Here is a 27703-nt window from a genome sequence, read left to right as displayed (position 1 = left end):
ACATGGCTAATGGAAAACTATTTTCGTGCCAAGATAATCCAAAATGACTGTGATTTCACACAAACCCTAGATACTGTGATGCAGCTGTGGGGGAATGCAGTCCTGCTATTTACATAAACTGGTTAGATTCGTACACAGTGATGTGATTCATGTTTACTTGTAAATGTACTGGAGATATTAACATGCAGCATCATTATCAACAAACCCTAGCTCCCGTGATTTGTCTTATTGGTCTTATTTCTAAATAAGATGGTAGTTATTCATGGGGCCATTTTAAGTCATTACTCCTTTTCATAACTTACAAGGTGTCCAGGTGGGCCAGAGTCTCTGTCTGCAAACTAGTCTGTCCACTGAGCTCATTCAGCACCAGCTTTGCCACCAACCCTGCTTAATTTAAACAGGCTGTTATGGCCAGAATGCTTGCCGTGTCTTCTGTTGAAAAATGTGTTCTCCTTTTTAATTGTCCCTTTGTCAGAATGGCCTTCCATGATCAGAGTGGATCACTCTCCATCCTCTCCTAAGGAACCCTCTTCATTTCCTTCTTAACACCTAACTTAGATCTAATGGCTTAATCTGTTGGCAAGAGTACTGTCCATTTCTCCCATGAAAGTACAAGCTTGAAGAAAGCAGAAATACGATCCTCCTCCTTCATTTGAAGACCTACGTATCTCTAGGACCTGCTGTGGTACTTGGAACTTAGTGGCCAAAATATTTTTTCTTGCTGAAAAAATAGATTGTGATTGGGAATTCCCTTTGAAGGCCAGTTCCATGCTCTGCCATGTTTCTTCCCTCTTATGCATAACTTTACAGACTTGCACTCATTGGCATCCCTATAAATTCCCTTATGGAACAAGATATTTATAAAGCCTAGTGGGCAGAAGAGTCTGGCAAGCAGGAGTGAAATGCATGCCAGTACCTCCTTGTTCTCAACTCTACCTTGTTAGTAGAGCAGACCATAGTCTAAAATTTTACAGGCCCAAAAGAAAAATCATCAGGAAACTTGGTGGCCTTATATGTGTCTTTAGAAAGTTTACTAGTTATTTTAAAACCAGCTCTCAAAACATAATGCATTTCTCCATAGCAGATTGGTAATGCAGATGCTCTAACTATTCTCTAGGTATCTCTTTTATTTGGGGAGAGAAAAGGACAACATTTGTTCTTCTCCTGAAGAAGATCTCTGTGGAAATAAAAACACTGAGCGCAGACAAATGAGGACTTACAGCAGTATTAGATTCGAATATGTACTCAGCCTCACAAAGTGTGCCAGCTGTATGGGTTTCTGCCCTAGGACCTTCCATCCACCTTATAGCAACTGATGAAATCTAAGAACTGGGGGAGTTTGAGATTGGCTAGTAGCTATTTGGTGTCAATTAGATTGAGGAAGGGAAGTCAACATGTATGAAATGTATGATCACTTGAGTATGATCATCTTTCCATGTTAGGATGTCAAAGGTTTGTCAAAGAAGTGGGGCTCATCACTCTGAAGCTTAGTGTTGGTGACCTTAAGCTGAACATATAATTCAGCTTCCTCGGGAGCAATAGCTACAGGGTTCAGGGGCCAGCTAGTCTGGCCTGGCTTAAAGGTCTTTGTAATGATTTCACCATAAACTTGGGATTTGTACAAATCCTCCAGTGGCTCCTATGACTGGTGGTGTGAATTTGTGAGTCCATTCAGAAAAGCTTCATGGCTATCAGAAAGTCACTAAGCTATTGGTGATGGCTGCGATGGCAACAGGGAAACAAATAGGGCTATATACCCTAAGAAGAGGTCTTGTGAAAGGATACTGTCCTGAAGGCTGACAAATTAGGATCAGGCCTTGACTCTCTAGTGTTACGTGATCCCAGGTAAGAATGTTTGAATGTGTGAGACCATGAGACTGCAGCTTTCAAAACCATGCTTTAGTAATATGTGCATCCAAAATGACCTTTTTTGGAAGCTCAGCATCTATTATATTTAGCAGCTACTTAATTAACCCGTGATGATATTTGGTTATTATATTATGGTATGACCTTGACTGTAGTTCCTTCCTATCTAAGGCAAAACAACAGTAAGCTCCACTATATTCATTCTATGAGAAATACAATTCCCTTGCATTTTGTGTGCAAGGCATAGATGATCTATAAGTCAACTGGATTTGTTTATAAACAAATGAACACTGAAAATGGGCTCATAAAGGAATAGAATAATGCTTTAGATCTAAGCCTACTTTTGACATCAGTATAATCACATGTGTATTTGGAAAGGGAGTCAAATTGTGTAAATTTACTTTCTTTTATTTGTGATCTTATAGATTTGTGTTACTGGAGGATGTGTGTTGGTTATGTTGTTTTGGCTTCATTTTTATTCATTGAATAAGTGTATGCATGTACGCACATGTACACACACATATTTTATATAATTACATACACACATAAACATACCGTTGTTTAGTTGCTCCTGGAGTTAAAAGTTTTACATACTTAAAAGCATTTAGGATATATTCAGAGAGATTACACATATCACTGTAAAATATGTTGTGTAACAATTAAAGAGGTTCCCAAAGACTGATGGAAAGTCCTAGTCTTATGATTCTCAAGAAGACGGTATTGGGATAGAGGGACCCCTTTTTAAAATTCACATGCGCAGTACAATAGATATAGATGCATGTAAGCTGAGATCTCTTTCTCATGGCAGAAAAGATACCTGCACGTTTAAAAACCAAGACACCAAAGGTTGTAAAGAGCATAATATTCAGTATCCTGCTGAAAGAGGATGGTGGAAATGGAAGCACCAGTGTAGGAAAGCAGTGAAAATGTGAAGGATGACACAGTAAAAAAATATGACTCTTTCTCTCTCCCTCTCCCTCCCTCTCTCTCTGTCTATACACACACACACACACACACACACACACATATACATACACATATATGTATATATATATATTTTTTACTCTGCCAACCTTCATATTTATATATGTATATTTATATATACTCTATATAGACATGGGAGGAAAATGGGTGAGCCAATGACTGGGCCAGGGATGTATCTCTATGTTAGATCTAAATTCATGTTCTCAAAGCATGGTCTCTGAGCCACATCTATCAAAATCATTTGGTGCTTGTTAATAAACACAAGTTCCTGAGATGCCCTACTGAATTAGGGCATAAATGCACCTGGGAATGTGCATTTAATCAATTACCCTGGAGTGGCTCTTATCCACTGCGAAGTCCAAAAGTCACTCCTAATGGAAGACCGATAACAGTACCTTGCAGTGTGTTCAGCTAAGCAGTGATGTCCCACAGTGGTGTCCCACTGAGGGCTTGCCGTATGCCTAGGGTCCTTTATGGCAGGGGCTAGGGGAGGATCCAGGTTTTGTGAGGCCTGAAGCCTAAATAATTTGGGGGGATGTTTTAATGGGAAAAATAAACTAAAAAAATTATAAATACAAACAAATTAAAAACATGAATATGTTTAGGGTGAGAAAAGAAATCATTAATTTTTAAAAGACCTATCATAAAATCCAGAAAAATGATATTGTTAATAATTAACTGACATACTTTTTCCATACTTTTTGGTTGCATAGCTGTAGATTGCCTCTTCATATGACAGCTGTTTAGCACTATCACTTTCTTGTATAGACAATAGAAAGATCGTTGCTTCCTATGGCAATTTCAACAGAACTGAGATTTTATTACTGCTGATGGTGATGTGTAAAGCATGCAACTTTACAAACAGAATATAAACACACAGTGCACATAACCTGCAAACGTAAGAATTCTGGTTCATTCTATTTTCCATGATTCCCATAAAAAATAAAAACTGTATGGAGCACCTATAATTTTATATGCTGAATTGGATATATTCTTGTCAAGAGAGAATTTCTGTTTTGACTAAGTGTCAGTGAGAATTAGATCTCACTTGAAATTTTACATATCTAATGATTGAAAAAAAAAAGTCCAGCTGGCATCTGGCTCTTTACTACCCAGATATTTCTGGTGCTGGCCATCACAGGATACGTTTACATCACAAGGTGTATGTACTTGGGTTCTTTACCTTCATGACACCATACTCGGTGAGTTGGCACCAAGGGTGGAAGAAGAATTTCTGGAAGACATTGCTACATGAGGAGGACTAGAAATAATGTACCCTCTACAAGGAAGTGTCTGCAAATGACGTAAATACTTTTTACTGTACCCAAACTATATGAACCCCCAATTCACCTTCCTGTTAATTGGACCTCCAAACTTAATGTAAATCCTCCAAAGTCACCCAACATAAAGGGAATTTGAAAAATACACAGTCTTAACTAGTTGTAATTAAAACATCTTAACTTTAGCCCATTTGACAAAAATTGTATGGTGCTATTAATGTATTACTAGGGTGCCTCCCAGAGTCATGAAAGGAACCTGGACAAGAGAGGACTTGAAACTTGATTCCCTGGAAGGATTTCTACTGGGGAGGATCAAGAAGAAACACAGATTGGAGACTATCTTTCTTTTTATATTTTTATCATCTCAACATGTTTCAGTTTTTGACTAGAAAAATTAGTGTACTCAGCATATCTAAATTTTCCCTTTCTCGGCAGGATTATTGGTAACAGATGTATGCATTTCCTTATGTTTGGTTGGCTTCGCTTCCTGTTGTAACCATTCATACAAAATTGCTCACTCCCTTCCCTGTTCTTTCCTTCTTCCCTTACCATCTGAGTTGCAAACTGGAGTATTCTGTTTTATGTGGCTTATTTAAGTAGGCAGTTGGTGTGGTAGAGATTTAAGAGCCCTCATTACATACAGAATAGGCCATTACATCGTTCACGAGGGGTCCGAATTCTGATCCCCACTCAGCCTTTAATTTGTTGTGTGACTTGAAAGAGAACTACTTCTCCTTCCTGGCTTCAAGCTCCTCAGCTAGTCAGTAAACATGGTGGTCAATACCAGTGGTCCCTAGGAGCGCAAGAGTCCTGCCAAGCCCTCAGAGAAGCTCTGCTTTTTTGCTGTTGCATATTCTAGAATTTGTTGCAATCTTTTTCTCTTGCAGTGGTCATACTATTAAAAAATATATTGAAGGCCAGTTTTTAGAGAAGTAGTCCCAAATGCTTGGAACAGCCTAGGGAGTTTTTTAAATTAATTAATTAATTAATTTTATTACTTTTTTTTTTTTTTTTTTTTTTAGCAATTATAACTCCATCATAGAGCTCAGAACTTGTATTTGTTAAAAGTTTGTTTTTGACCCTAATGCATAGTCAAGGCTGAGGGAGATTATTCTGGACAAGTGGTATGCAACCTTGTCTATACCAAATTACATGGGACACTTTAAAAATGCTGATGCCTGAGTCCTACCTTTGTGATTATTATTTAATAGACACTTATTATTTAATAGGTGTTTTTAAAGCCTCCATAGCTATCTGATATGTATCCAGGATTGAGAAACCCTAATAGAGACAGTCACTGCATTTCGTCAAGGTATAACAATCTTTGTATGAAAAAAAAAGTCACAAGTGTGATATCCGTATCTCTAGAGTCTTCTAAATATTTATTGAACATGTTGTTTCCACTTTATAGCTAAATTACGTAATTCCCACATTGGTTGTGGCAAATGTCAAAGAAAAAGCAGCTGGTGTGGTGGCAATATGTCTAGCTTCTGTACTCTTATTTCTCATTGTTCATCATACCTACTAGAGTCCAGTACAGTTATTCTTGTCCTTGCCCTGCTATAAGCCCTGTATTCCTGCACAAGTTGGTCAACTCTAGGCTTAAATCAGCTCATTCATAAAATTAGTTCATTGGAGTTAAAGGACCTTGCAGATACGATTTTACAATTATGTGATCATTTCTTTAATTTATAGAATATGTTTTAATAGGAAATAAAGGCGTAATTTCCTTCAAACTTATAAAACATTCTTTCTCCTTCTAAGGGATCTTGGTGTGTAAAAAAGTTAGCGAGAAATGACTTTGTTGCATTTCTATGTTATTACAATACAGCCCTGATCTATAGAATTATAAGGAGCTGAGTTATGAAATGGAGATCCTCTTGTAGCGTAAATTTCACTGCTTGGTTGGGAACCCAACGCTTTGGAAGCCTAAATGAAAATGTGCAGGGATACTAAAAATTAATTTTCCTGTGGTGTTGGACTTAAGCTTCTATACACTCCCAGATGGCAGAGGATTTCATATTAGATGGGAAATCATTCATTTGTCATTTATGTATTTGTTTTTTCACTCATTCATTCCATACACATATATTTAAATAAATATTTATATTAGGACCTGATTTTGGCGCTAGGATAGTGTCCAAAACAAGACAGATGTCATGTAGGACTTCATTGAGCATTTCCGTTGATCATAAATAAGAATTCACTAGGCTTTTCAGAATACCAGTGATGTTTAAAGGCCTTGAGTTCTCAAGGGGATTTTTAGATTTTATGTGTACATTTTAATGATTATCTAAAAACTATAATCATATTCCAGCCCATCTGGAAGATGAATTAATAACCAATGATGTGATTTCAGAGCCCACGTTTTGTTTGTCACCTTGGTCACTTTGGTACTGCACACAACACATTTCATTGATCTTGACCAAGATGAAAATAAAAAGAGGCAAGCTTTATTCTTAGGGAATGGAGTATGCTTACGTGAAGGGCAAATGAAGTAAAAAATCCCAAAAGAAAGGTTGTGCAAGTATTTGAATAGAGAAAAACAGTAGGGGCCATTTTGTCACATGGCTCATGGCAGAATAGGGATGATAGACTGAGAAGATGCTGTGCTAAAGTCCTTGGTACCACATTATGTCACTTAGTTTTAGGAAATCATCAACCTTTGTAGAAGTCAGTTATTGTCCATTTTGATTGACACACATTGGTTGATTTGTTCGTATTTAATTTTAAATTCAGTTTTGGTTTCAGAATTTTATTGAAATAAGTTTACTTAGATTTGTGTTGATACTTAAGCAGTAGTGGTAGGAGAAAGATCTTTCGTGTCAACAGCAGGGTTTAAGGAAAGCTTCCTTACTTTAAGGAGGATTAATATATTACTTAACTTTGACAAATATTTCTCTAACTTATCTCACTGTGCTGTAATCACTACTTAATGAGTTCTTTCCTCCCATTAACCTGCAAGCTCCTGGAAGGCATTTTCACACCTTCCTTGACTTTGAGCCTCTTTAATGTTTATTAAATAAGTGAATTGATTGATCACAATTGGAATCCTGTAACTCCTAAGGACTAATTCATCATGTAATGAGGTTACTGTTACGGGAGGCATTTAAGCACCAGCTACCATTTGAAGATTTCTGAGTCTGGTGGGGCTTAATCTATGCCCATCAGCATCACTTTGAACTCTGAAATAGGGAGAAGATAAAAATTGTTACTTTTCCCCGACTTTTTGGCAGTACAGAATGACTGCATTTGAGATCATTTAGCACCCCCCCACACACCAAATAAATTAGTTGAATAGCATTTATTATACCACCGTGATGAACTGTTGGGGTTCATTTATTTTCTCAGACAAGTTCTAAATTTTGCCCTCAGAACTTTGGTAGGCGGTTGAGCATCTCCCTCACGAAGAGGTTGGAATTCTAAGAATCATTTGGAAAATGGCTTCCTAAGGGTCTCTTCCTCCCAGGGTATGCGCACCTGTGGATGTCTCAGTATATACATCATGAGAGATGACTGTGTAAAATGAGGGGACTAACACAGTGTCCAGAGGAGATACTTTTGTCCAGGGGAAACTGACTTTTGGAGTTGTCAGGAGGATGGAAACGTACAGACGGCAGCCAGCCATATCTCTTCATCAGTTGATTTTTTTTTCTTTTTTTTTTTTTTTTTTTCTTCCTCTCAGCAGTTTAACGTGAGTGCGTCTCTCTTGCCTTGTCTATTTCAGATGCCTCAGGAACAGTACACACACCACCGGAGCTCCATGCCCAGCTCTGAGGGGCCACAAGTATACAAGGTGGGCATTTATGGCTGGCGGAAAAGATGCCTGTATTTCTTTGTCCTACTCCTGATGATTTTAATACTGGTGAACTTGGCCATGACCATCTGGATTCTCAAAGTCATGAACTTCACAATTGTAAGTAAAAACACATGTTTCTTCAGCCCTTCTTGGGGGAAGGGAAGGGAACGTGTGGACAAAGAAAAAGGAATGTGGAAAAGTAGTGGTAGTAGGATTCAAAAGATCTTGTAGCCTGGCATTTGGTTAAAAGTATTTCTGTTCACATTACTTTTGGGGATCCACCTCTATCTCATCTCTAGTTCCCAAAGGCTGGTAATTCAATTTGGAGGCATTTTCCTCCTTTACAGTCTCTCATATGGTTTCCCTTCATTTTGATAACCGTGTCTGTGTATGCTGTAGTTTCTAAGCCCTCTGAGTAAATAATGCAGGAAGAAATATGGGAAAAATTCAAAGTACTAAGTTTTCCCAAATTTTAGTAGTGATTGTGAAAGATTTTGTGAAGTGGAGGGTAGAAATACCTGAGTAAAATGAGGCTTTGTGAATTATTTAAGAGTTTTAACGGTCTGTATATGCCGGGTAGCTCATTACTATATTTCATTGAGATTCTCCTTGATTTTTAGAAGGGCAGTGCTCTTTGCCATTGCCAGAGCAGGATGGAAATGAGAGCAGAGCCATGTTTCATTTTTTGTAGTGAAAATTGTGTTTATGCTTCTTTGAAGAAATTCTTGCTATAGGTACTTAAGGGTACTTACTATACACATTGAACATTTACTTGTTGAAGTTCAAATGAAAAGAAAATCCTGGAAATACGATTTCTGGAGTCATTCTGCGGGTTTTTTTTCCCCTTTAGATTTCCTAGAGATTCTGGCCTTGTAAGTACTTTCACTTTTAGTGAAAGCATAGTGGATAGTAATCTGCTGCCTTGAGATTACTTTCCTTTCTTGTGATGTCAAAAGTAAATAATTAGATTGGCCATAAAAATAAATCCTATTGTATAGAGCAATGTGACCATATTACAGTAAGTTACCAGTAAGATTTTCATGTGAAAATCCCAAATAAGATAGTGGATTTTTGCCTTTTCTGGATTATAAAGTTTATTTTTATCCTTAACACACAGTGCAGAGGCATGCTTCCCTGCCTTTTCGGGGGAAGTATCTTCTGTTTGGGCTACTTTTCTCCATCTGCCTGATGCTCCTATAGCTGCCTGGGAAAACCCTGGATCCTCCTGTAACTCCATTTCTCTGTTTCTTATTACACTCATTACCCAAGATAAGAATTTTTGCCTGTACTTCCCAGACAGACTCCCTTTGAGAAGACTGAGTGCTGAATCTTTTTAGAGATTATGGTTCTAAGAGGTATCCAGGGTCCCTTTGGTCCTAAGTCCAAGTGACCACAATTGCCATTTGTTGATGTGCATGTTCTGTGATGTTTTTATTTTATAATTCATGAACTTACAAAGTGGAGAAACTTTTGTTTTGCAGTGTTAAATAAGACTGAGGCTAGGGCAGTAGAATGGAGAATAAAGATGGAAAAGACATTTAAAAGATGGTGTTGAATAAATAGCTCAACTACTGGTTGGATGTAGAAGACAAGGGGTTGGAAGATATTCTGGAACATTCTCAGGTTCTGGCTGGTGAGATAGTTGGATGGTGGGGGGTCCAAGAGCAAGATAGAATTGATTACTTTCCCATTGGAACCTAGCTGGAACTCATGTACCCCCTAACCCCCTATTTCTGCGTTTTTTACCTAATCTCTTATGAAGTTAATTTCTAGAACCTGAAAGAGTTTGGGGTGAATGTGGTGGAGGATATGAACTCAAATCTTTAAAACTGGCATCATACACATATGGCTTCTGGAGTGTGTTTTATTTGGCAAGCTTAATAGGGAAAGGTATATGTAAATGTATATTGAGTGACAATTCACTTTGATTGTATGTGAGCTTGGGGAGCAATATGACAGTAAGGTAATAATCTATTTGAAATAGGCTATTTCCTGTAGTTAACTAAATTGATTGCCAAAGTTGAGAGTTCTTAAAGCTTTACCAAACCAAGTACTTACTGAGTTGAGAATAATGCCATTATTAGCCATAATTGGTGCTTTATAATAGTAATGCATTTGAGCAAATAGAGCTGAAGTGTCAGAAAATTGATCTTTCCCTGCAAGTTAAAAGCATATTTTTCCATCAATCACAGTATAAAACCTATTCTTTTAGAATTATAATTCTATTCCACAAATAGTAATTTACTGACAGTGAAGATCGTGAGAAAGAGTAAGGTATTAACCAATTTTATATTGGAGAATGTGGGGTGAAAGAGCAAAGGGAATCAGTGGGATAAGAGTCAAGCATTTTATGCATGGATTTTAAAATATCATCAACAGAAAAGAGTGATTATTTTGTACATCTAAAATGTTCAATAATTTGCAACTTGGGAAAGTTGAAAGTATAATCAAACCTTCTGAGTAAGAATGAACCAAGAGAATGATGTCATATGAAGGTATTTCTGGGATTTGGCAATTTATCCAAGATTGGATATCCAGAATTTTACTCTGTAGTCAGACTTCTATGCCATCCCCAAGGATATACGCTGCAAGAACCCTTCCATTAGAGCAATCTGGACAAACATCTAACCAAGTTTTCTTGATCCCAGATGTAAATCAGAAGACAAGTGGTTTTGCTCTCCTATGCTCTTAGCAGAATATTCTGATGTCCGTTATAAGGCAGGTGGGCAAGGTTACACTTGTATTCTCAGTTTTCCCCTCCATGGAAGAGTGTATGGCTTACCAATACTGTGACCCATAAGTCAAACTATCCTAGTTCATTGCACACTGTGCTGCCTAAGGGAACTACTATTTACTACACATTTATTCTTTTAGTTCATTCTGTTAGTCACTGTGCTTGGCCCTTAAAATATATATCTCATTTAATTCTCACAACAACTATAAATTAGGTATTATCTCCATTTTAATAAAAAAAATGCTCAGAGAAGTTAAGTGACATGTTGGAAGACACACAGCTAAGATGTAAAAGAGCTAGTGTTTGCCTTCAAAGCCCAACCCTTTCCACTACACTGAACCTCCTCCTTTTTTTTTTTTAATATGAGATTTATTGTCAAATTGGTTTCCATACAGCACCCAGTGCTCATCCCAACAGGTGCCCTCCTCAATGCTCATCACCCACCCTCCCCTCCCTCCCATCCCCCATCAACCCTCAGTTTATTCTCAGTTTTTAAGAGTCTCTTATGAACCTCCTCCTTCTAATTGCGCTAGTGATCTGGCTCTTCAACAAAACTCTAAAGCTGGCAAAATGGGCACTATCTTTGTTGCCAACCCTCTCTCATCTGAACCACAAACGTCCCTCCCATCTGAGATAGCCATTGGTGTTTGCTGTGCCAAGTAGTTCCCTGATAGTTGTGAATGTTCAGTCCTCATCTTCTTTCTCTTGGCACTGTCTCTTATGACCCTCTCCCTCCACTGTCTCAACCTTCTGATTTATCCCCTTGTTGTATTCATGTAAACATTTAATATAAACTTAATAATGATTTCTGTGTCATAGGTTGACATGGAGATTCAGTGACTTCATTTGTGTTAAGCATTTATGGCAGCCTCTGACCCACAGAAAGGCTCGATATTGGCAACAGAAAGTCGTGAGAGACCCTACATCATAGTGGAGTGGTTAAGGGCTCACACACTCTGGAGAGAGATGCTCTAGATACAGATCTGGCTTCTGTTTCTTACTTTGTCAGGTTCCTCGGCCTTCTGTGCTGCAGTTTCCTGGGAGTAAGAGCACCTACCTCTTCATAGGATTCTTGTGAATAATACATGAGGTGATGAGTCCAAGCTATTTAGAATGGAGCTTGGCACATGTTAAGTTATGGTAGCGGTTGCTATCACCATCAACATCATAACTTTTTGAAGGCTTATTTTGTGCCAGGCACTGTACTGTTGTAATTTGTAAGTATTACCTAACTTAACCCTTCTGTGAATAGATGATAATAGGGTACCAACTTCACAAGGTGGTAGCTTGATCTGTGATCACACAGCTCTAAGGCGGCAGAGTAAAGATTTGAATCCAAGCAGTCTGCCTCTGGAACCTGGTCTGTTAGCCAATGTGGGGCAACACAAAAAGTTCTAGCATGAGGGGGATCCTGGCTGGCTCAGTTGGTGGAGCAGGGGACTCTTGATCTCATGGTTGTGAGTTCAAGCCCCACATTGGGTGAAGAGATGATTACTTTAAAAAGTAGGAGAGCACCTGGGTGGCTCAGTCAAGCATCGGACTTTTGATCTCAGCTCAAGTCTTGATCTCAGGGTTGTGAGTTCGGGCCCCACTTAGGACTCCATGTTGGGCATGGAGCCTACTTAGATAATAATAATAAAAAAATCTTAACATGAATGTCAGGGAACTAGATGCCTAGCCGGCAATGAACTACATCACTTCCCCCCCTCCCCCAAGACTCAGTATAGAAATGACTGCATTGAAGTAGGTATCTATAAGACCATAGGTATCTTTCTGTTAGAACACTATGGTTTTGTCTTTTGGATTTTGCCTTGACCATGTGTGATCTCATTCTGTAGAAGACTACTGCTACTGCCAGTACATTCTAACAACCCAGTCCAAATAATGTGGCTCTGAAGACCTCCCAAAATACTCAGTATTGATCATCTAAAATATCATTTAGCAGAAGTGGTTAGTAAGTGATGAAATTTAAAAGGTTTGGGAATTATGAATAGATGGCCTGATCTCTTAGCACAATTGAGTATGAAATCATTCATTGTTAGACAAAATAAAAGCTTAGGAGTCACCTCATCAGACCTCCTCATTTTGCAGATGATGGAACCAAAGTGGAGAGTGAGGTTGCCTGACCCAGCTGCATTGCCCTAACCATGCCAGGGAACTTCCCAGGAGCAGGGGTTATGTTCTATTTATCTTTGTAACCTCAACCTGGTTCCAGTACCCAGTCAGCTTTCAGTATGTGCTTGTCAAATTTAAATTGCCTTTGTGCCGATACATGCACAAGATACTGGATGTCCAGTACCTGGTCAGTGCAGGTCACATGGTAGGTCCTCAGTAAATTACAGTTTTCTATACCTTGTTTAATAGATACCTTAACTTATATTTCTCTTTTCCTTCATTAAAATGATAAAAGTCAAACCATTTTATACATGGTTATATAAGAAATGAAATGTCTATTTGTTTAATAAAAACTCAGAACTTAATATTTTTCCCATATAATCTTCATAAACACCCTATGAGTTTGGCACCACTTTTCCCCTGTTTTACAGGTGGGTGAGCAGAGAGTCCAAGAAGTATGGTAACTTGCCCCAAGGTCATGCTGTCAGTAAGCCATGAAGCTGGGGTTGGGTCACAGGGAGTCTGGCTTTCGAGCCCATACTCTTAATCAGGACACTACACTGTCCATTTTCCAAGTGCTATTTTTCATGAAGACAAATTGAATTTGTTCAGTGCAATGTCTAAAACATGATTTATTTACCCCAAAGTAAGATAAAGATCCACTGAGGGTCAGAGGAAGGCATTCTAATACTTGTAAATTGGACACATTGTAAAACAGTAAAAGCCAGAGAGAACGGCCAGTGCGTTCCTTAACTCAGAGCGCCGACATTTCATCTGTTTGGAGAAAGCTCAAGGAACTGAGACCTAGCCAAACTAACTCAAGTAGAGGGGAGTGAGGACACACATGCTCCGGGGAGGAGAGAGGAATCTCATGGGTAGATGGGAGCACCTCACAGCAGAGAGACCTAGAGTGCTGTCAGGGACCAAGCCTGCTCTGGGGATGTCCACCCTCTGGCTTTACAGGGCCACATGACATCCATCTTGCCCTGAGACATTCGTTGCTATTTGCAGGCCAGATTCCTTCTGCCTTGGTTGTGCCATCGCGTTTTCTGCTTCTTTGCAACTTAAGCACACATCTGCCCTTGTCCTTCCCTTTAAAATGGCCCTTCCTCCAGCCCCCGCCTGTACCTGCCCCAGGCTCTTGTTACCCAGGTGGAATCCCAGAGAGGGAAGTGCATTGGCCCAGCAGATGCTGCACATCACACTGTGATGTGTTTGCATGCCTAGAGACTCAGTGAGATGCCCCATCAGCTGTGTCCTGGCAGCACAAAGTCACGCAGTTCTCAGAGTTCAGCTCTTTCAGCAGCCTGGCCAGGATTCCCTCCCATTAGGTCGGAAATACACTCAAAAAGCCTATCTACCTTGGATCTTCGGTAAACATTGCCTTTTTTAAGCTTTTCTCTTTCTTCTCCTTTATTCTCTGGAATTTTCCCCTATTAAGCTGATGACTCTTTCTTTTGTGTTGTGCTTTCCCTGCTGTCAAGCAGTGGGGGGCGGGTGGGGGGACATGCATTCCTGTACTTCTTTATTTTCCTGTCCCTCCCTCCTACTAGGCTACGAGCTCTAGAAGACAGGAACCTTAAACTATTCATATTTGAGCCCACAAGTTTAAGCACCGTGCTTAGCACATAGTCTTTAAAATGTTTATTGAATAAATGAATGGGAAAAAATCATGAATAGCCTGTCACTTTAAATTAAAATGTGTAAGGATGGGTTAATAGAGCTTTATATGGCTTTTAAAATGAACTATTAGTTCATTTATTAAGGTAGACAGATCATAAATGAGATGAGTACTCGAATTTGATTATGAAAAGGTATTTTTAATACAGACACTCCCTCCTGTGTATCAGCTACCTGCTACATTTTAATTACATGAGAAGGGAAGGGTAATAATGGAGTGTGAAACAGAACTGAAGCAGGAGATGTCATCCTAGTTAATATACAGATTTGCTCAGCAAATGAAAGAAAATGATATTATTGGCTTCAGTTAGACTTTTCGTTTAATGCTGTTGGTGAATATACCGTGTGTGTGAGTAGCATCCACTTCAGTTTCTATATTGAAAACATCATGCTTCTGGCTCTCAGTGCTTTGACTCCTGTGGTCACTTTTTATCCATTAGCTCAAATTCATCGGCCTGAAAGTTGCCAAAATGTTATTTTTTTTTAAGGCAGCATGAAAACTGTGAAGCAGAAAAACAAAAGACAAAAGTCACCTGTTCTATCAGTCCTGGGATATGGCTCCATAATGTCCTATTTGCTTTGAAGCCTGCTGTGTTTTATACCTTTATAAGAATGAAAATCTTTGAGGATGATTTTAGTCGTTGTGACTGCTGCAAAATGCTATAAGCCAAGCTTGTTACAAATTTATGTTCTAAACATAACATGTTTAGAACGTAACATGTTCTAAAACATGTTCTAAACATTAACATGTGTTCTAAAAATTACAAATATTTTAAGAGAGTATCAATAAAGGAGTCAGCTAAAGCTAGAAGGTACTGAGAAACTTCTTAAGTTGATTGTAACACGATGGCTAAGGACTTCTGAGTCATCTTGAAAGCAGAGAACCCCATGATGGCAGCCTGGAAGCGGTGTGTTAAGCCTGGTTGGGAAACCTCAGACACTAGGGCTCCAGCTTTGAGAGCTCAGGCCCCTGGAGACAAAAGATGGGGTGGGGAAGGAAAAGAGTGGAAGCCGATGCTCAACACATCCAAAAGAATGCAAATCGTAGACACTCTCAGTGCAAATCGTAGACACTCTCTAGAGGTCAGACTGAGAAACTTGAGCTCTAATTACAAACAAATTACTATGTAATGTTAGCCTAGGATGATACCCATGACCTTTGCCACTTACTACTATTTTCATGTACTCAGAATTTGTTGTGAATGATTCTGGAATTGAGAAAAATTGAGAATGTCCGCAATCGCCCTGGAAATATTTTTGTCTTCGTACATCACGCGTAGCTGCTCACACATGGAGTTTCAGATCTTATAGGTCGTGTGGCTGTTACCGTTCTGTTACTCAGAACTCTGAATTACTCTCAAAATCGGAAGTTATGGCCAGATCTTAGAGCACTGCTCACTATCACTGAGGCACTAAGCATTCATAGGAGAGAAGTTTTGAATCTCAAGGGAGTATGTTACTACAGAGAACTTGATTGAAGGACTCTTCCACCATAGGCAGGGGCTATTCAGACTGAAGAAGAAAACATGGTAACTACAAGGAGGTTTCAGGGCACTTGAGTTGCCTGAGAGTTATTAGGGTACTCTGAGCTCAGAGTAGTTTTGTAAATGCTTTGTCTAGAACTGTACTGTCTGATAAGGAATTAAAATTAAATAGCATTAAAAATTCAGTTCCTTGTGGGGCGCCTGGGTGGCTTAGTCGGTTAAGCGGCCAACTTCGGCTCAGGTCATAATCTCGCGGTCCGTGAGTTCGAGCCCCGCGTCAGGCTCTGTGCTGATAGCTCAGAGCCTGGAGCCTGTTTCAGATTCTGTGTCTCCCTCTCTCTGACCCTCCCCCGTTCATGCTCTGTCTCTCTCTGTCTCAAAAATAAATAAACGTTAAAAAAAAAATTCAGTTCCTTGGTCACACGGGCCACATCACAAATATGCAACAGCTACATGGGCTAGTAGCTACTCTCATCAACAGAGCAGATAGAAGACATTGCCATCATTGCAGAAAGTTCTTTGTTATAAAACAGGTCTAGAATATACTAACCTGCCTTTTGGATAGGTCAGATCTTTGAACAAAAAAGTTTTTTATTTCTCTCTGTACAGTAATTTTTGCTTTTTATTTCTGTGTCCTAGACAATGTTTAGGACCTGGAGCCATGGGAGTAGGGTAGAAAAAAAGCAAACAAATAAAACTCAATTCAACAGAAAGAGAAGAAAGTGTCTCATAACCTGATGAGCGAATGGCTCCAAATAACTGGTTAAAACATCCTTGTTCCTTTTCCACCTCCCCCACTCTCAGTCCCCTCTCCTCCTTTCAGTACTCCTAACTGGGAAGGTAGTAAGACTATGATAGATTTTCCATCTTGTTTTGAAGATCAGGGTGGCTCTTTGTTGGACAAAAATCTCTGTTGAGAGGGGAGGCTCTGGACCATTTCTGAGCCTTATTGTCTCAATCTGTAAAATATGCAGTTCGGACCAGATGAAATACAAGGTCCTCCCTCCAGACCTTAGATAGTTTCTATATATTTTTAAAAATTTTTTTAATGTTTATTTATTTTTGAGAGAGAGGGAGAGAGAGAGAGAGCGAGAGAGAGCACGTGCACACAAGTTGAGAGAGAGAGGGAGACACGGAATCTGAAGCAGGCTCCAGGCTCTGAGCTATCAGCACAGAGTCCCATGTGGGGCTCAAACCCATGAACCTCTCAAGATCATGACCTGAGCTGAAGTTGGAGGCTTAACCGACTGAGCCACTCAGGTGCCCCAGACAGTTTCCATAATTAATGACTGCTTCCTCCCACTCTTTGACTCAGAATGACAGAGATTTAACCATTTTTTTTCCTTTAGAAGTGTGTGTGTGTGTGTGTGTGTGTGTGTGTGTGTGTGCTCACACTATATTTAGATAAAAATCCAAGATACTAAGTGTCAGGGAGTATATCTCATGGGCCTTTAAAATTTTTTAAATTTTCATTCATTCAATTATTTAATGAATGAATTTACTGGATTATTTAATTGGTCTCATTATCTTTTGCTACCCAACAAACCACCCCCGAACCCAATGGCTTAATGTAATAGCAGGAATTAATTTTGTTCCACAATCTCCAATTTGAATGGGGGTCAAGGGGAATGGATTCTCTCCGCTCCCTGATATCTGGCGTCTGAGTTGGGAGGACTCAAAGGCTGGGCTTGGTTGAAGAGCTATAGCTGGAATCATCTAGAGGCATATTTACTTCCTGTGTGGCCACATCTGTGAACTTGGACCTCAGCAAGCCCACCATATTGGCTAATTTGGGCTTTTAATTCATGTGGCAGCTGGGTTCCAGAATGTGTGTTTTACTTACACAAGATGGGAGTGTGTATTGCTGTTAGGACCTAGACTCAGATGTTGGGTAGCATCACTTTCGATTTAGTCTGTTGGTGAAGGCAGGCACAAAATCCTGTTTAGATTCAAGGGGAGGGCACACGGATGGTACCTCTCCATGGGGGAGTTGCAAGGTTCTAGAAAAGAATGTCAGACGAGAGATTGTAGTGGGTTGAATGGTGGCCCCCAGATGATATGCCCTTGGCTTAATCCCTGGAACCTGTACATGTTACCATATTTGACTTTATCTCAATTAAAGATCTTAATATGAGGGGATCATCCTGTATTACGTAGTTGGGCCCTAAATCCAGTGACACGTATCCTTTTAAGAGGCAGGCAGAGGAAGATTTGACACAGAAGAGGAGCAGGCAGTACGACCACAGAGGCAGAGATTGGAATGATGCCCCCACGTGGGACGTCAATAGCCTCTGGAAGATGAAAAAGTCAAAGAATGAATTCTCCTCTAGGCGTCCAGTGGAAGGGCAGCCCTGCTGACACCTTGGTGTCAGACTTCTAGCTTCTAGAACTATGAGGTAGTATTTTTTTCAATGTGTTAAGCCACCGGTTTTATGGTAATTTGTTATGACAGTCACAGGAAACCAGTGCAGATTGTGTTGTGGCCATCCTTGGAAAGTAGTTTGTCATAACAGCACCCACAACAACTGACAATAACCATGCAAACACCATAGCTTGTATTGAGCAGTGAGAAGTGCCTACTCTGTTATCTCTTATTCTTCACACTGACCCTTTGAGGGGGTCCTCTTATCTCTCCTTTACATATGATGCAGCAAAAGCGTAGACAGCTTGCTTAACCTGCTGACTTCATCAGCTAGTGAGTAGCAGGGGCAGCCTGTGGATCCAGGTGTGTCTGACTTCAGAGTCTTGGCTTTTCACTTTGTCTGGTGATGTTTGCTGTCAAAAAAAAGTAGACGTGTCATTAGCTAGTAATGTATTTAGTTGTATAATGTTTAATGGCAGTGATGGTTAGTGTGTAGCTACAAGTGATAAGGAATGGCATTTTAAAACTACTTCGGTACTGGTTCAGCCATTGACTACTCAAGCAGTTTTATCCTCATAAATATCTATGTATCTATACATCTATATAGATCGATATAAGTCTATATAGATATAGATATATTTTAGAGAGAGAGAGCACGTGAGTGAGGGAGAGGGGCAGAGGGAGAGAGAGAGACTCCTAAGCAGGTGGAGCCAAACACATGGGTCTGTCCCACAGCACTGGGATCATGACCCAAGCCAAAATAAAGAGCCAGGAGCTCGACCCATTGAGACACCCAGGCACCCCTGTATTCGTGAATATTTTAGGGAGTCATAGTAACTCCATAACTGGTTCTTGTGGTTTAAGAATCATTTTTGGTTGCTTTTGTGAGTTACTTTTTTGCCTTCACTAAGTCACATGTAAATAACCACTTGGTGCTTTGATAAATATGGAGTTACACTAGAAAGAAATTTCTAGGTAGGAGCATAGCCCTTCTATTTCATGGAGAAACCTTTTGGTTGGAATGCTTATAAACATAAAATTACACATTTTGACCAGGTTTTAATTATCAATCAACTTTGTTAAACTGAGGCCTCTTTAGCATCTCATAAAACTTGATTTTCTAATAGTAGATGCTCTGTGTTTATTATTTTAAAAATTTTAATGTTCATTTATTTTTGAGAGAGAGCACAAATGGGAGAGGGGCAGAGAGAGCAGGAGACACAGAATCTGAAGCAGGCTCCAGGCTCTGAGCTGTCAGCACAGAGCTCAACGTGGGGCTCAAACTCACAAACTGCAAGATCATGAGCAGAGCTGAAGTTGGATGCTTAACCTACTGAGCCACCCACGCACCCTGCTCTGTTCATTGTTAAAGAATGAGTTAGTGAGTGAAATTTAGAACCAGTTTAAGCCTTTTTTAGAAATGTTTTTATTTATTTTTGAAAGAGAAAAAGAGAGAGACAGAGTGTGAGTGGGAGAGGATCAGAGAGAAGGGGAGACACAGAATCCAAAGCAGGCTCGAACTCACAAACCGTGAGATCATGAGCTGAGCTGCTGTCAGATGCTTAACTACCCGAGCCACCCAGGCACCCCAGACTTTTATTTTATTTATTTTATTTTATTTGTTGGGGGGGGGAGAGAGAGAGAGAGAGAGAGCGAGCGAGCGAGCACGAGCATGAGTTGGCAAGAGGAGCAGAGGGAGAGAGAGAGGGAACCTTAAACAGGCTCCAAACTCAGCTCAGAGCCTGTTGCAGGGCTCAGTCCCACAACCTTAGGATCAGGACCTGACTGAAATGAAGAGTTAGATGCTCAGCCTACTGAGCCCCTGGTGTAAAATACTGTGGAAGGACATGAGTCATTTAATACCCACTTAGGAAGTACTTGGTACGACCAGAAACTGTGATGGAGCTCCTCGTGTGTAATTCCCTCCTCAAAAAACTAATAGTAAAGAGATCCATGAAATCATTACCATGTTGGCATAATCATCATTTTATTTCAACAGGTATTTTTAGATGCCTACTATATTCCAAAGGACACAATAAAAGAAAACAGAGCTTCATTCTATCCCCATAACATCCTTATGCTTTTAAAAGTTCTTTCCACCTTAGAAAGCCTGTTCACATCTACTGCATTATGTGGTCCTTTACAAACATCCTCCCAGGAGAGACATGGCAGGGGTAATTGACTTTTACCCTTTGATTAAAGGGGCAGCCAAGGCTCGGTGATCTGCTTAAGGTCTCCTGTCTATTAAGTGCTATAGTCAACCTCCCAAGTTTAGAATACATGAGAATGGATAATGAGCAATAGAACACAGCAGTTAACTTTTCCAGATTTGGGCAAGTCATAGAACCATTGTTTGTGGGATAAATGGGAAGAGGCTCAGCACATTCTTGTTCCTTGTGTGGCCATTAAATTTGGGTTGGCCAATGTCGAGGAGTTTGAGCCATTAATGCAGAAGAGTGTAATTAGCCATGTTAAGTAAGCATATATTCTCTCTCTGACAAATCTCTTCATTCCAAGATAAGAGGGGGACATATGTCCCTAAAACCCAGAGATAGAGGAAAATGATCATTTGGGTCACTCCATCACTCACTGGGTTAAACCAGCTTCATGTCATGCCTCGTTGGTTGCTCGTGCATCATTTTAGAAATGAATGCTGTATACTTCACATAAGCAATGTCAGATATTCTCATTTGAAACCTGCCTTGCAGTTTGGCAAAGAGGATTTCATGAGAGTGGGGATAATTTGTGTCTTGTTTATTTACCGATGGAGAGCCTTGTGCTTCTGACTTTCATGGTTTTCTTTGAAAAATAGTTTCCTGGTCCCAATTAGGTGAATGGTTCCTATTTGAAATTCTCAGCTCTTCAAATCTGTTGTCAGTCTAGTTGCTATCTGGTTATAGCCTAGTGAATGAATAACCATTATTTACTCAGTACATGTTTATCGATCTCTTCCTGTTGTCTAAGCACTGTACTAGGTGCTATAGGTACAACAGTGAACAATAGCAAATGCAGTCCCTGCCTCAAGGAGCTTGCTGTCTGGTCAGGGAGATAAGCAGTAATTACATGGTCAAACAAATAAATGTAAAAATAACCCTGTGATAAGTGGATGCTGTAAAAATTTATGAAGGGGAGAGGCACCTGGGTGGCTCAGTCCATTGATCATCTGACTCTTGATCTTGGTGCAGGTCATGATCTCATAGTTTGTGAGTTCAATCCCTGGGTTGGGCTCTGTGCTGACAGTACAAAATCTGCTTCCTGTTTGGGATTCTCTCTCCCTCTCCCTCTCTCCCTCTCTCCCTTACTCCCTTTCTCCCCTGCCTCTCTCTGTCTCTCTCTCTCTCCATCTCTCTCTCCCTCTCTCCCTCTCCCTCTCTCCCCTGCTTGTGCTATCTCTCTCTCTCTTTCTCTCTCTCTCTCTCTCTCTCTCTCTCTCTCTCTCTCTTTCTCTCAAAACTAAATACATAAACTTTAAAAATGTATAATGTATGAAGGGTGATTTGGCATAATCAAAGAGGGGACTTTCAGGACAAGGTGAGCACATAGATGCTAAAGGTGAAACTGAACAAAGCAAGATAATGGAAAAAGATAAAAACAATCTAGTAATGTTGTATGAGGATCCCTAGAAAATCTGAGAGCAATGGTTCCCTTTGAGGGGAGAGTTGGATGGTGGTAGGGGGTGGGGTGTCAAGGTGAGTGCGAGAGGCTGATGGAAGGTGCCTTTCCTTGTCATGGTGTTTTGTTGAACATTTTTCAAGGAATGTGTGCTTATGTAATATTTGTGGGGCTCAAAAGTAAAAATAAGGAGGTAAAAGGAAAAAGAGAAGAAAAGTCATAAATAGAAAAAAAGGTATAGCATATACTTATTTTCTTTAAGGACAATTTAGCATCTTCATGGTTGAATTAGGGACCTCAGTTGTTAGGATGAATACAGACTATAGTTCCCCACACTTAATACTAATACTTACTGCATTCCAAATGGTAGCCTGTTTGTAATAGGACTTTGCTTTCTTCATTGGCACAAAGCAGTATTTGGCTACTCACAGGTACATTGTAGATTTCCAAATGGATTATTGCCACTAGTACAATGGACATGTATTGAGATTATTATTATTATTATTTGTGCCAGGCATGGTACTGGGCACTTAACGTGGGTACTTACTGTGCACTTAAACATAAAATTTAATTGTACCCTTTCCCAGATGAGGAAGTTGAGGTTTCGAAGAGAGGTCAAGTCACTTTCTCATGGTTACAATCAGTGACAGACCTGGAACATGAAGGCAATATGAACCCAGAATGCCTCATAACTATGCCATATATTCTCCCATGATACCCTGCAAGCTGAAAGGTCACTGTCTTTGTTCCTCAGGGCCCCCAGTCCCTAGGATTGTGACATTACTGTAATGGTTCAAAGAGTCAACAGCAGAGTACATGAAGAATGCTGATGGTCTGCAGTATCTCAAAGATGAACCGATCTCTAGAACCTTCTAAATGTCTGTACATTAGGATGAATACTTTTCGTTCCCAACTGGTGGTATGCCTCCCACACAGTTTATTGAGAAATTGTCTTCTCTTTGTTTTCTAATGGACTTTATTGATTCTTTTCTCTCATATGGGACGAATCACTTATTGAACTTAGAGAGGTTAAGAGGCCTCACAACCAGCAACCTTAATTATGTTGGAGCAAATCCTCTCAGTCCATCCAGACCACCCAGCTTCTTGGCTCATTTTCCATCAAACACTGATTGGCCACAGTTGTTCTGAAGCGATGGCACCAGCCGATGATTTAGAAGGATGCTGATGTGTGAAAAAAATGTGGTGTTAGAGGCAGTGTGGTTTAATGGCTTTAGAGAAGACAGACCTGGATTCAAACCTCAACTCTGGTACTGATGAGCCGGGGTGATATTGGGAAAGTAGCTTAACATCTCTGAGCCTTGATTTTCTCATCTGTAGTAATGGGACTCATAACACCTGCTTTACAGAGTTGTGAGGAAGATTGAACCTGAAGGTAGAGCTAGGTAGACAACCAGTAAATGCTTGCGATTATTAATGTCAACTTGAGCACTTGGAGAATTGCCTTGCAAAGAGGAGGAGATTTGGTTGCTAAAATTTAGCCTAGAGTCATGAGCTCCCTTTTAAAGAAATGACTAATGGAGCCTTAAAAGCATATTTAACTTGGGTGTGGCTGAAAAATCATTATTGCTGTAAGAGTTACAGTCTATCCAGTATTTTATATGTACGCATTATTGCTGATTCAACTTAGAACTGCATGAAACACAGGAAACTATAACCATTCTCATGGATGAGACAGCCTATAAAGGAGCAGACGGCTAAATAAACAAAGTAATCGTGTATCACGAGGTGTCCTCTGAACAAAATAAAGAGATGCAACAATGTGCTTGAGATACAGGTGAGCCTATGTCTCTCTGGAGAGGTAGATTTGAGTAGAAGCCTGAAGAACAAGATCAAGACAGCCATGGAAAGGGCTGAGGGAGATTGCAGCCAGAGTGAGAGGTGTGTGCAAAGACCCGAGGGGGAAAGGCATGAGCCAGACAGTCTCTGTGTGGTGGGAAGTGGGAGTGGCTATTCAGCCTTCACTGTGGGAAATTAGACTTCCGGTGGGACCCAGAGAAGGAACAATACACTTGTGCTCAGGTTCCTGCTCTGTGCTGTGTCCTTCATTAGAGACCAGTTGATCTTTAACGACTCTTTCCTGATGGGTATGATGTGATGCTTACACAAGGTGATTCAAAAGTCCTATCCTCTTGGAGGCCCGGTGCCTGCCACTGGTCTACTCCAAGCCAGTATCCCTATGTGTCATTGAAGATGGTGTGTCCAAATGCCCTAGAACTAGTGGTGATGGAGTGACAGCTGCTGACCTCATAGATCGTCTTGGAGATGGAGCCACTGTAGGAAACGGTTCAATAACAGATACACTGGGGGACGATTTATGAATATACACTCCATTTCGTTTTTCTCAGAGTCCACAGCAACCTTAAAGTATTGTAAATGGGCTCCACTATCTAATCGGAATTATAGCAATCTATTAATTGCCATTTCTGATGATTTGCATTTAATTAAGGGGTACTCTTGAGAAAATGAAGGGCAGCGTAACCTCAAAATATGGCTTTACATCTTGGATAATTGACTATAATTTCTGTTTTTACAGCTTTTCTAAATTGTTTATTTCTCCAGATGTTTCCTAAAACTATGATTTTACCTCTTTCCTTTCAATGGGTGAGCAGTAGTTTCTCATAAAAGCTTATATGGTTTAGTTTTCTCAACTAGATTAAAGCTTAATTAGCCAAAAATCCAGATCTGGGATGTGTTTATAAAATTTATACAAGCATAATTAATTTCAGTTAATTGCAGAAGTAGCTTTTCCATGCAAACAATAACCTTTTCTCTGCTGACCTCTAAACATCAGATTTCAGGTTATCTATATTCCTGCCTTTCCATGGTAATACTAAATCAACTTGCGTAATTCTCAAAGTATTACTCTTTCCTTTGATTTATGACTTTTATCACAGAAGTCAGTGATTACCTCTATAACCCATGTTTCATGTTTTGAAACTGCAATGAAAAAAGTGTGCTAGAATAGCATTGCTTTTGTTTTGATGAAAGCCAAAAAGAAAAATTAGAAATATGATTTTGATATGTTCTCCAAAGCCGACTACTTCTCATAAAGTTACCTAGGCTTTTTTAGTCTATTTGAATGACAGTTCAAATTACATTGATCAGCTAACTGTCAAAAAGAATAGCTATTATTTTTTAACTCTCCTGATATTTCCAGGATTTGTCTTCCTGAGAAGAATGATAACTTTACTATACACTGAGCCAGATTCTCTTGCTGTAGAAGCTATTCCCTTTGCAGAGATCTTTAGAAAACCATATTTAATCCTAAGGAATTATTCTCTGAAAACATGCCTTCTTACTTGATTGGCAATTAAACTTTCTTATTAGTTCCCTTATCATCTCCCTAATAAGTCTTGCATAAAATCAAAGGTAGTGAAATTCTCCCTTTTTCTTTCGTTCTTCTGTGTTCATTGTCTGGAAGTAGGTGGGTGATGCTTTTGAAGCTCTTTCAGAAGACCCAGGGGGTTCTTTCCCAGGACCACCAGGCAAAAATCACCACCTGTCTCACTGGCCTGAATAGTGTCACGTGCTCATCTCTGGACCAGTAACTGTGGCGATGGAGTGTTATTATCATCATTGGCTTGGACCTGATTCACAAGTCTGAGGACTGGTACCCCAAGCCAATAGGCTGTGCAGGGAGGTATGGAAGCAGAAAGAAAATTAGGGTCACACCAAGTGAAGGGATGGAGATTATTGGGAAGGCATTCACAGGTGCATCTCACAGAGCTGAATGTACTGCATTTTAATGGCTTTGTAACAGCAGAAGCCTGGTGAACCTCTTGACTTTAGAGTGACTTTTTCTTTAAGATGGTCAGTGTATGTGCATTTTGAATCTGAAAAGTGCTCTTCCTTGCTATATCTCTCCAAGGTTCATTAACAACCAGTATTATAGAACCAATTCAAAAGGAACATGTTTTCAGTGCCTATCTTATTATTAGCTTCAGGGCTACATTTTTTTAAATGCATAATGAAATCCATGGAATATTTAGAAAGAACGTGGCACTTTGCAAAATTGGCTTTGGGGGCTGTGCATGGCTTAGAGTGAGATGGAAAAGTGTCTGGCAATTGCATGAATTGAAAAACCTTTGGTCCGTCTCTAGGCAGCCGTTAGCCGTAAGCACTTGGAAAAAAAGAGCAATCCAGTTTGTGACTTTCAGAGGATCTATAGAGGTCCAGTACCTTTTGAGTCTTGTACACAGACTCTAGGAAGGTCATTTTCCTCTGTGCGTATGAAATCAGCCTCCCTACCTTTGTGGAGTTTTTGCTCATTTCAGAGGATAAGAAATGGGAACTGGCTATTGTTAGTGACAGGACAGTGCTTCAAGAATAATGAGAGTCACTCCTCCTTTCCCCCAAGGACTGGGAAAGCTAAGGTACACACAGACTGGGTAGCTTTTTTTAAATAGCTATCATTATCATTTTCTCTCCAGAATCATGTAGAGTCTCATCATTATTAAAGTCAGGAAACTTGAGTTATGGTCTGGGCTTTGTCACAAGCTTTGGGACCTTGGGCACACGACTCGTCCCCTCTGGGCATCATGGTACATGTTGATAAAATGGAGAGTTTCAAAGGCATACAGAACCAAGTTCTGTCTAAGATAGCTTTTAATCTTTTAAGTTGTAAACATCTGGATTGGGGAGATGTAAAACAGGGACTTTTGGATTAAAAGTGGCATCTTACTTAGTCTCTCTTCACAATCTACTAAAATGTAGAAGATAAAACAGAGAATGAGGAATTATTCTATCATCAAAAGCTAGGAATGGCAGTAGTCTCTTACCAAACTCTTGGAGGAATTGTCAGGAATCTTCAAGGTTTATGAAACTGCCTTAAAGGACACAGTTAAAGATACTGTTAGGCCATTGGAAAGACAGGATTCCTCTCCTCACCAGAAAGGAGATGTTTTCCCTTTGGACCCATATCTGTGCCTTGGATATGAAATCCATTATCAGCAGAAACAGAGAAGACAAAAATGTCCCCCTCTGTTCTTTGTGGGTGCTGTTTTGGAGTCAGTGTGCTTTTCTGTTTTCTTCCCCTGCTGAGAATAAACACTCACACATGTGTATATATACTTATGCACACTTACTTAATATATGTATATATCTATCTATAGATATAGGTATAGATATACGAGCACAAGTACATGTACATATGTACACACACATACATGCATACACACACATATATGTATACACATATATATATGTGTATATATATATACATATATATATATATATATATATATACACACACACACACATATACATACACAAGCTAGTGAGAGGCTACAATCCCAAAATGACAGCAGCCAGAAGTAGGACAGAGCCAAGACATCTGTATCTTGAGAGGTACATGTCCATGTACAAAGCTCCTGAAGCAAGAGAAGGTACAAGGAGACATGAGTAGCCATGCAAACTGGAAAATGTCCTTCGTGAATTTTATCTGTTCAGAGTGTGAAAGGTAAGTGCCTTCCCAACGCCTGGAGGAACAGCTAAACGGCGATGTGAGAAGGGCATTCAACCCGTAGGGACAGTGAGCATCCAGGAGCAGCGCGTCCACAGAGCTCTTCCCTCTTTGCATCAATAGAGGCAATATAGAGCCTTTGGAGAAAACTCTAGAGTAAGGAACACAAGCATCATCCTGAAGATGGGGAGAAAAAAACACACTTCTAAAAATGATTTACTTTACAAATCAGAAGAAAGATTTAGGGGGGTGGGGGTGGGGAGTGGTGGATCAGGGAAAGGTCATTGTGACTTCTCCATGGCAGA

At 39.9% G+C, this 27703-nt stretch overlaps 1 protein-coding gene across 1 annotated transcript in view; it reads left to right on the top strand.

Moving 5' to 3' along the window:
* The window catches only part of SGCD (sarcoglycan delta), a 576378-nt gene that overhangs the window by 207915 nt on the left and 340760 nt on the right, over positions 1–27703 (top strand). Inside the window, exon 3 of the mRNA XM_047092045.1 lies at positions 7858–8046. Coding sequence (XP_046948001.1) covers positions 7858–8046 — 189 coding nt within the window. The remainder of the gene's footprint in view (positions 1–7857; positions 8047–27703) is intronic.

The sequence above is a fragment of the Lynx rufus genome, unplaced genomic scaffold (genome assembly GCF_022079265.1).
Source record: "Lynx rufus isolate CCGP_SWC_20201006 ecotype Redwood Valley unplaced genomic scaffold, mLynRuf1.p SCAF_1, whole genome shotgun sequence".
NCBI classification, from domain to species: domain Eukaryota; kingdom Metazoa; phylum Chordata; class Mammalia; order Carnivora; family Felidae; genus Lynx; species Lynx rufus.
Note: the sequence above shows the minus strand (reverse complement) of the source record. Positions and strands in the feature narration are given on the sequence as shown.